Below are 10,044 nucleotides of genomic sequence, written 5' to 3'. Positions count from 1 at the left end.
GGGCTGAGGCCACAGAAGCCAGCTCTGTCCTGTCCCCACCCCAGACTCTAGATCAGGTTCACCTGCTGGGCACTGTGCCATCTGGGAAGGCTGGTGCATCTTTAATGAAGTCACCTGATCCCTGGGACAGGCTCTCAGCCTCACCAAGTTCCTGGAACCAGACCCACTGGGTGCCCACTGAGTCACTGCCTTCCTGAGCTTGGATGCCGGGTCTGTTTCCCCTGCAGCCATGAACCAGGCCTTCTGGAAAACCTACAAGTCCAAAGTGTTACAAACCCTAAGTGGGGAATCTGAGGAAGACCTGGCAGAGGAGGTGGGTACCATCCATGCTTGCTGGGTGGGTCGTGGCAGAGGGGCAGCAGGAGTGAAAGGTACAAGGAAGAGCAAGGGACAGCTCTGGGGGGAGGGCATATTTGTGCAGAAGCCATTGGCACACTCAGGGATGACAAATGGCATGGTGCAGAAAGCCAGGGTATTTAAGAAAACTGAAGAAGAAGATTTGGGGGCCACCAGAAGAATGGTCATTGTCTCCAAGGATCTCAAGGGTTACCACACGGAAGAGATCCTTCCAGGACCAGTGGGCAGTAGCCACCCGGGGTACATGGGGCTTGACAACTTTCCAGTGGGCAGGGCTCAGCAGAATACGGATGGCTCGCCTTGAGAGGAAGTGAGCCCTACGGGACTGGAAGAAGGGGCAGTGGTGCTTGACGTAGAGGGTCACTATCACAGCCTCAGGTCAGAGCCAGACTTGGACCATGTTTGTCCTGACATGAAAGATCAAAAATGCTCTGAAACTGGGAACAGTCTTACATCCAGAGGCTGTGATAAGTGGCAGTTGTGCAAACAGATGTCGCAGGGGCCGTAACTATTTCTTTCTCTTTATTTATTTATTTATTATTATTTTTTAATTTATTTTTTTAAAGATTTTATTTATTTATTTGAGAGAGAGAGAGAGCACATGAGAGGGGGGAGGGTCAGAGGGAGAAGCAGACCCCCTGCTGAGCAAGGAGCCTGATTTGGGACTGGATCCCGGGACTCCAGGATCATGACCTGAGCCAAAGGCAGTCGCTTAACCAACTGAGCCACCCAGGCGCCCCCGTAACTATTTCTGTAGGGCGTGTGTGTATGTGTGTGAATAAGTATCTGTCTAGACATCCTGGTGTCCCAGGATGGGCTTGTGTAGAAGTATCTATGGGTCAGGATTAGGACTGGCGTCCAGGTAGAATGCCCCATGAAGTTGTATGGGTGGGTGTGAACTGGAGATAGACAGGGCAGGTGTGAGTATTTGGGGCATAAGTCTCTTCCTGAGGGCCTCTGTGAAGGCATCGGCAGGTGTTATGTTTGTACGTGTGTGTGTACATCTCTGCCTTCGTGTGTTTTTGGGTGCGTGTGGTTATGTCTATGGGTGAGCAGGTGTGTGCTCAAGGGTTTCTTCAGGCTCTACTACACAGACTGGCGGCTTTGTGTAGAGGTCTACCTGTCTGTATTTATGGAGGGTGTGAGCGGACGAGATGGGTGCTTAGGTGTGAGGGTTTGGGGTGCCGGGGTGTGCATACCAGGCTAGCAGTGGGCAAGGGAGGTCCCATTCCTCTGGGGCCTCTCTCATGCTGGGAGGGGGTCTTGTGTCCCAGAGAGGGAAGCCAGCGTTAGCGGAATCTGAGCCGGCAGAACCTGCAGAAGAGGCTTTCCATCCCGTGTCACAGTTGGCCCGCCGGGTGAGTTCTCCCTTCTTCACCCCAGCCTGGGGGAGCCTGGCAGAGGCTGCTGTGACCCCTCACTGACTCCCAGCCCCTTCCTCCCAGGTTCAGGGGGTTGGGGTGAAAGGTTGGCTGACAATGTCGTCTCTGTTTAACAAAGAAGATGAGGACAAGCTCCTGCCACCGGAGCCCTGTGCTGACCAGTACGTGTGTGTTGGTGGGGGCTGGGATGGGCCTGGGGTCCCCCTTCTCCCATGTCCTTTACTTCTGGTCTATTTGTCTATCTTTCCGACCAAGGAGGAAGGGGGAGGACCAGCCCCAGGCTGTTTCCTTTTCTCTCATCAGGAAAGAGGCCAAATCAACCTATCTGGAGTTTAAGTTAGATCTCAGCAGGACTTTAGGGCTGTTGGGATTGAGGTGCTAGAAGGTACTTTAGACTCTCTCTCTCTCCTCCCCATCCACATGGGAGAGGTCATCTCTCTACAATCAGGAAACAGAAGAGAGAATGTTTCGGTGTTCAGAACAGAGGGTGGTCCAGATCCCAATGCTGGTCTAAAATCTCATCCTCCTAGGGAGTTTGTGCCAGACCCTCCTTCAAAGATTCTGATTCCGCAGGTGTGGGCTGAGGCCTGGGATCTATATTTGCAGCTTGCTCCTGAGGACGTGAGGCGCTCTAGTTTAGTTAGGAACCACTGACTTAGAAAGGCTTTGATGCTGGGGTTTAGCGGGTGGGACCCAGGGCAGCTCCTTTCTCTTAGCTCTATTCTAGTACACACTCCCTCTCTGCCCTTTCCTCCAGCCCAGTCACACCCCCTTTCTTTGACACTCCCCTATTCCTTTCTCCCCTGGGGTCCCCCTGACCCACCCATCTCTCCAGCCCCAGGGCTTCCTTTCTCCCTCCTGGCGCTCATCCCCTGTCCCTCCCAGAGCTCCAAGGACTCCTTCTCAGATCTGAGGCTCCCACCTCAAGACTCATCCCCCCTCTTTGACTGCCCTTCCCCCCACATTCCCTGCCGCTTTTCCAGTCCTCCTCCCCACTAAGCCCTCATCTAGGCCTTTCTCATTTCCTTGGGTCGCTCCACCCGTCCTTCTCTCTAGTGTTTCCTCATTTTCCCAGTCCCCCTTTCCCTCCATCTCAGAACCTCACCCCTGCCCCCACCCTGCCTCTCCCTGGGGCTTGCACCCTGGCTTCCCGGACCCCTTCTCCCAGAGTCTGACCCCGCCCCAAGCGTCGCTGGGCCCCGCCCCCGCCCAGGCTCCTCCCACAGCTTTCCGGGCTCCTCCCACAGCTTTTCGAGCTTCTCCCACAGCTTTCGGGACTCCTCATGTCAGGCTTCCCTCCTCTGGCGGTACGCCTCTCCCCGAGTCTTTCCTAAACCCCTGACCCCGACTCTCTCCCCAGGAGTCCTGGTCTCGGCCCCTTCTTCCCAGACCCCTCACCTAATCCCCTGACCCTGGCCCACCCCAGCCCCCTTTCCCTGTGCCTCTGAGCCCTCCCCTGGCCTCCAGTCTCCCGCCCCCCAGTCACCTGACCTCCCTCTGGCTCCTCCCCCCCACTACTAGCGCCTGCACCCCGTCTCCCCTCTTCTTCCTCTCCCCCGACCTCGGCCAGTGACACCCGTCCTTCTCCCGCAGCCCGCTGGCGGCGCAGTCCCCCTCGCAGGCGGTGACGGCGACGGAGGCAGAGCCGCGCGGGCCGGGGTTCTGGGACGCGTTCGCCAGCAGGTGGCAGCAGCAGCAGGCGACAGCGGCGTCCATACTGCGCGGCGCCGATCCCAACCCGGAGCCAGACCCCGAAGCCGGGGATGAGGCCGCGGAGGAGGCTGCCGAGCGCCCCGAGCTGGGGGAGGCCGACGCCGTGGCCGGCTTCAAGTGGGGCTTCCTCACCCACAAACTGGCCGAGATGAGGGTGAAGGCTGCGCCCAAGGGCGACTAGCAGGGCGGCCCAGCCGGGTACCCGCTCCTTCCTTCCCCCAACCCCATAAAGACCCTGACCCGACACCCCGTGTGACCGCGTGCCTTTGTCCGGACGGCACGGATGACTGCTTTTGGGTGGGCAACCTCAAGGCAGGGTCCAGCTCAAAGCGTCCTCCCCCCCACAAACGTACAGGGAGAAAATGACCAGACAGCCCTGGTGTCAGGATAGATTGTGTCCGATTTAGGGTACAGCTTTACAGGAACCTGAGAAACCCCAGAGGACAGGCCCCATCGCCCTGTTCAGCCTCTTTTAATTCGACAAACGTTGCCTGTGACTCTGCTATATGCACCCTCCCTGTACTAGGGGAAAGTCAGGAGGCCAGAGACCTGGAGAGGGAACTCAGACGACCAGCGGGTCCCACAGAAGGTGACAAGTTGAGGCACAAAAATAAGGCTGTACTTGGGAGCTCGGAGATGATGCCGACTGGGGAATTCAGGAATTTCTGAGGGGGAATGAATACGTGTAATCTTAGAAGGATGAGTGGAAAGACAGGGGAAGGTAGCCCAGGCAAAGGGAAGAGGACCGTAAGCAAAGACTTGGAGGTGTGGATGTGTGAGGCAAACAAGTGACCTTGTGTGTCTTTGAGGGAAAGGAAGACAGTGGCCCGATGTGAGGCTGCGGGTTAACAAAATACTGGTTTGAAGGGTCCCTTCCTTTACTGTCCTCAATTCTGGATTCTTCCTATCTCAGCCCATTCATAGCTAGTAACCAAAAGGGGGCAGCAAATCTCCAGGAATGGGGGCCTTTTCGGCCGGGGAACCCCAGATTTCTGGGGTTTCTCCCCAGAACTCCCCAAACACCCTATTCCTGACTCCCAGATCTAGTTTGGACCGACCTCGGGGTCGGTGGAGGAGATGGTCATAATAGAGTCAGTACTAATTCCGTAGTGGTCTTAGTGGCTGTCGTTTATTGAACACTTTCTATATGCCGGGCACTTTGCCGTGCGTTTTATGACCATTTCAAAAATACTTTGATCACCGAGGGCTGCAGCTGTGGTTCGGGGAGGTTAGGTGCTTGCCCAGGGTCACACAGGGAGCCTGGAGCCCGCATTCCAAAACCCACGCGCGTAACCCCGCAAGCCCGCCCCGCCCCCTCCCTTAATATCTGCTCCCTAATCCAACATCACGACTCCTTTAAATAACGTTTTGGTTTTATTCAGCAGGTTCTCTAACCTCCCACCCCAGGCTTCTCTCCCCAGACCCGGCCTCCACAGGGGCCACGTAGCTGCCCCCTCCCTCCGTCGTCGGCTCTCGGAAGGGCCTTCGGAATCCTTTTGTCCCATCCTCCCAAGGTTCACAGGGGGAAACCAAGAATCCAGAGGGAAGGGCTCGCCTAAAGGCACCCGGCGCGTCAGAGGCAGGGCGTCCCTGCCCGGGCCCGGGCCCAGCCCTGCGCCCACCCCTTAGCGCTCCCGGGCCCCGGAGCCGGGACTCCCCGGAGCCCGCTCCCGAGCGGCCGCAGTCACACCTCGGACTCGCGCGGCGGGCCGCGGGCGCGCTGGCAGCCGTACAGCCACTGGATGACGCGCGCGTTGCGCTCCACCACCGACACCGGGGGGCGCCCGTCCCGCGCCGAGCCTGCCGCCTCTGAGCCGCCGCCGCCGCCGCCAGCACCGTCCGGGCGATCCGTGTCGCCGTCGCTGGACGTCCAGTCGCTGGTGTCCCCAGAGCCGAGCGGCGGCGACGTTCCGGGCTGGGGGCTGGCGTCGGCGCCCCAGCTCTGCGGAGAGAAGCGCTCAGCGCCCAGCACCTCCACCAGCGCGCGCTCCAGGCCGCAGTAGTTGAAGAAGCGCTCCTTCTCCGACAGGGGTAGTGAGCAGGTGGGGCACAGCGCCCGCTTTCCGGCCGCTTCCGGGGCATCTTGGGGCGCGGCCCAAACCCCAGGAGCCGCTGGTCGCTCGGTTGGGCCCGGACTGCTCGAGGTGGCGTCTCGGGGGGCGCCCAGGAAGAGGCGCCGCACCAACCCCTGGCCCTTGGCGTTCTCTTTGTTCACCGAAGCCTTGCAGTCCCGCTTCTGGCGGTAGAAGATGAGGGAGTCAGGCCTTGGCAGCCGCCGGCCGCTGCTCCGGCGGGCAGGCCTGGGCGTCCTGGGCGATGCAGGGGGCCCCAGCTCATTGCAGGGGTGCGGGGTGAGCGGTCCGGGACCCCCACGCAGAGCTGGCTCCTGGCGTCGTGCTATCACTTGGTGTGTCTTGACATACTTGGCTTTGTCGGCCTCCAGCCTCTCCGCTGCGCTGGGGGTCCGTCCCCTGGACTGGGTGGAGGGAGAGGCCAGGATCATCTCAGCGGAGCTGGGTAGGATTGTACCCCATAAGCCACTGGAAGTAAGGCAGCTAGTTGAGGAGCCAAGAGTAATTGGCCGGGGCTCCCTGGTGCCTATAGGGAAAGAGGAATGGTCAAGGAGAGAGATGTCCCTGCACCTCTCCTTCAGGCGTTCGTTCGGAGAATAGGATCAGCCAGCCACCCCTCCCCCATCGAAATCAGCCTTACCAAGCCTAAGGGGCAGAGGCTCAGACTACCCCTTCCCCCCCCCCCACCGCCCTATCCCTCAAAGACATTGAGCAGGGGCGCCCTGATCACCCAGAAACATGCCCCTTGGAGGGTGCCCCAATCTGGCCACAGAGCCATGCCAAGCAAGCATCAGCAAGTGGGACACTTGGAAAAGGAAATGGGGCTGGTCCCGGCTCAGTTCCCGAAAGTGCCTCAACCGGAAAAAATACCTCTTCCCAACCCAGCAACTATGAGTCCAAGACAAGAAGGCTCCCCAGCCACAGGCTAGCTCCAGCAGGGCCCACCCTTCCCGCCCCCAAACACCCGAGGTCAGGGATATAACCACAGGGTAGGAGCCTCCAGTAATTGCAGCCAACTGCCCTGCCCAGTCCCAGCAGGGCCATGGGGAAAGAGAGAGGTGGTGACCAGGTCATGTCAGCCAGCGACCCACCACCTCTGTACTGCTGCCAAGGGAATTCCTCCCCACCTCGTCCACCTCTGCATTTCCATTTACAGAAAAGGAAACTGGTAGAGAGGAAGGGGCTTGCTCAGGTCTTACTGAGAATTAGGGGCTGGGATTGAAACCCTGGTCTCTAGCCTTGCAGTGCGGGACTAGTTCAGATGGCCTGTCTCAGGGCCGAGCAGAACTTCCCTCTCATGTTTTGCTTCTCTTCCTTCTGCTGTAATACTAAGCAATTTCCATTAGACATGGGCCTTTTGCCTCACTAAAAAGTTCCTTCCACAAATTCTTCCCAATAACCGGCCCTCCTAGAAATCTGCCCTCAGGGTCCCTGCCCTCTTCTCATCCTGAGACCCTGTGACCCTGGTCCGCCACCTCCCCTCTGCCACTGGGGAAGGGGACCAGGAGGGGTTGTATATCAAGAGCTGACAGTGCTGTTGGCTGTAACAGAATGGGCCACCCACACGGCTCAGCACACCCCATACCACCCCTGCTCCCTCCTCTGTGAATCCTCCATTCAGCTGAAAGGGACAAGTAAGTTCTGGGGCCTGACAGGACCTCCAGTCAGGAGGCAACAAAACAGCAGAACTTGCCAGGGATGGGGGGAGGCCCCCCCAAGAGGCCTTGGAACAGAAACCCTGCCAAACCCCCCACCCCAGCACACACACACACACACACACCCTTATCCGGTGTCTAGTAAGCCGGCCCATAGGTAGTTGGTGACTGCAAGCCCAGGCAGCAAGGAGAGCCTGGCAGTGCCCTCACTCGTGGCTCTCAAGAACTCTCCCAGGCAATGGGTCAGATTCCAAGGTCCCAGGGGGCACTGTGCTTGCCTGACCTTATGAGTATCCTCCCATCCCTTTCTCCTCTTCCCAGCCCTGAGCAGCAAGGCTATAAAAAGTCCTTAAACACAGGGACCAAAATAGTCTGCCATCCACTGTCTCTTCCCTGCCTCCTGGGTTGGCTCTGATGCTCGACCACAGATGTTCCACCCTAGAAGCCTGGCAGGCATCCCTGTGCCCTCCATCCCTTTGCCCACCTTCTCCCAGTCCTGTGGTTAGTGGTCTGAGCTTTGCCCGGGGCTTCAGCTCTGGACATGGGCTTGGGGGGAGGGGGGGACTTGTTCACTGGCTTGGTGGCAGCCTCCCTGCCCTTGGGTCCCTGAGGGCCTTCCCACCCAGGCCCTGGGCTGGGGATGCACTCACCTCTGTGCGCTCACCGAAGCTGGATGCAGGGGTCCCTGGGCAGGACCAGACAAGGACAGGAGGGACAGCAAGGACTGGAAGTAACTTTGGTGGCAGCCAAACCTCACTCTCCACAGGAAAAGGAGAGAGAGCCTCCACCCCCCCCCCCCCCCCCCATTAACCCTCGCCTTCCTGACCCGGAGCCTGGTCTCCAGTTAACTCCTTCCTGGTCACAGTCGCAGGACTGGAGAAGACTTTTGGGCCAGGTCCACATCCTTTATTTTACAGATGGTCACACAGGCCCTGACAGGTTAAGTGATTTGCACGGACGCACAGTGAGCTTGGGGTACAGCCAAGACCCAAACAAGGTCTCCTGATTCCCTAGCTTCCTCCAGAGGCCTGGGTAGGGATATGCTATTCATGTGGGGTCAGCCCCCTCTTCTAGGCCGTGGCAGAACCTCTTGGTTAAAAGACGAAGGCAGAGCAGGGTTCTAGCTGACTGTGCTTGTTTTCCTCTGTAGCAGGTTTAGGCCTGTCCTGGCTGGGGTGTGTGGAGGGTGGCAGGCCTGCTCTCCCTAGGGGTGAGGCCCGGAATCTGTAGCCTAAGGGTGGGGTCATTGGTGCTGCGGATGTGCGGGGTGAGCCTGCCCTAGCAAGTCTTGGCATGACAGTCACTTCTGAGCCCTTTGGAGGTGCCTCTGCCCAAGGTCCTCTGATGGCCAATGGGATTGGCTGGGAAGAGGGTGATGAAGGGATGGTTCTGGGGCCAAGCCAGTGTCTTTGGCCTCCTTTCTGCTTTGCCCCACTGGGGACTTCTCGAGCTGACATCTCATGTCTCAAGGGGGAGCCCTGTCCCCACAGTGCTGGTATCTGGTGATCTCCCCTCTCCCCAATAAACTGCAGCACCCAGAGCTCAAAAATCAACACCCTTGCCAAGGGGCCCCTGCCCCCCTCCTAGCTGGGCCACTCTCCACAAACCCCTTTCCTTCCCTTGTAGAACTGTTAATGTTTGCAAAGCACATTCACACCTGTGCTCTTCAATCTCCTTTGTCTCTCTTAAGAACTCTAGAGGGGGGCCCAGTAGGGGTGACCACCCCACTTAATGGATGAGGAAATGGGATCTTGCCAAAATCCAACTCCAAAACCACTCTTTCCGCTGCACCCTCTGCCTGTCAAGTAAGATAATGAGTCTGAAAAACGGGGAGGCCCATTTGCTGGTAAGAGATTTTTATCACCTAGTTAGGGGAAGGTTTTTTTGGGTTTTTTTGTTCATTGGTCCATGATAGTTCCATATTGTATTGTTATAGTTCCATATTGTATTGTTATGTTATGTATCTTTGCAAAATACTTTCATCTACATGATCGCAATTCATCCCTGGGACAATCTTTGGGAGTAGTGGGTTTTACTTCCCATTTAACAGCTTCTATACTGAGGCTTAGAGATGTGAAATCCATCCAAGCTCACACAATGAGACTAACACCTAACTTATACTGGGGGATTAATATATGCTAGGCACTGTTCTGTGATTCACACATTTAATCCTCAAAACAACCCAGTGAAAGGGATACTTTTATTCTCCTAATTTTACAGATGCAGGTTGGGGTGCAGGCCCCGAGCACTGAGATCTAGTCATGAAGGGGTTAAGTGTGGAGGCTGGGCAGGGCCCAGCTGGGATACTGTCAATGGCAGGAAACCTGGCCTGTGAAGGAGGGGGAGGATGGGGCTGTTGTGTCTGACTGGATGCAACCCCCATCCCTTTGGTCTTAAAGGAGCATCCGGGTTGGGTGGAAGGGCAGGCAGAGTGGGGGTGGGACATGCGGGGGTGGGCTTCTCAGCTCTTTTCTAGGGACCAAGACAGATGCTGGGCTACAGAAAGAGGGGTTTCAGAGTGGACTGCAGGCGCCGCCCTGGGGCAGCCCTGGTCTGAGGAGGGTGACTAGAAATGACCCCGCCTCCTTGCAGGAGCACTCTCTCAGAGTCAGAGGGGGGAGACAGCTCCAGACCTCGGAGTGCCCAGTCAGAGAGGGGAGGCGCAGCTCTGCCCTCAGGAGTCCAAGGTGGGGGTGGTCAAGGAGCCGCCTTGCTCTCAGGAGCTCCCAGTCTGAGGGGTGACAGTTCCCTGTCCCAGGATGCCAATGGACACAGACCCTCTACCTTCCTGGCAGCGAGGCTCATGCTGGAGAGGTCAAACTGGATCAGCTTCCGGCTGGCTTCCGGGGGGGGGGGGGGGGGGGG

General features: G+C 57.9%; 2 protein-coding genes across 3 annotated transcripts; one reads left to right on the top strand and one right to left on the bottom strand.

The window, feature by feature from the left end:
* The first annotated feature begins 229 nt into the window (after nt 1-229).
* C4H1orf232 (chromosome 4 C1orf232 homolog) lies at nt 230-3,633 on the top strand. The gene is made up of 4 exons (XM_044913910.1): nt 230-313; nt 1,632-1,715; nt 1,803-1,900; nt 3,333-3,633. Exons 1-4 carry the CDS (start codon nt 230-232, stop codon nt 3,631-3,633), a joined length of 567 nt encoding a protein of 188 aa, XP_044769845.1.
* Nucleotides 3,634-4,856: 1,223 nt separating this feature from the next.
* Nucleotides 4,857-7,896, bottom strand: FAM110D (family with sequence similarity 110 member D). Of its 2 annotated transcripts, none has more exons than XM_021683578.1 (2): nt 7,830-7,896; nt 4,857-6,050 (listed from the first exon to the last, which is right to left on the bottom strand). In XM_021683578.1, the coding sequence occupies exon 2, from the start codon at nt 5,953-5,955 to the stop codon at nt 5,137-5,139; it is 819 nt and encodes a 272-aa protein (XP_021539253.1). In that variant the 5' UTR covers nt 5,956-6,050; nt 7,830-7,896; the 3' UTR covers nt 4,857-5,136. The 2 variants fall into 2 exon arrangements, with proteins under 2 accessions (XP_021539253.1, XP_044769844.1); XM_044913909.1 differs by having other exon boundaries at nt 7,844-7,882.
* Nucleotides 7,897-10,044: the final 2,148 nt, after the last annotated feature.

Source organism: Neomonachus schauinslandi, chromosome 4 (genome assembly GCF_002201575.2).
Source record: "Neomonachus schauinslandi chromosome 4, ASM220157v2, whole genome shotgun sequence".
Lineage (NCBI taxonomy): Eukaryota > Metazoa > Chordata > Mammalia > Carnivora > Phocidae > Neomonachus > Neomonachus schauinslandi.
This window is presented reverse-complemented; position numbering and strand designations above follow the sequence as displayed.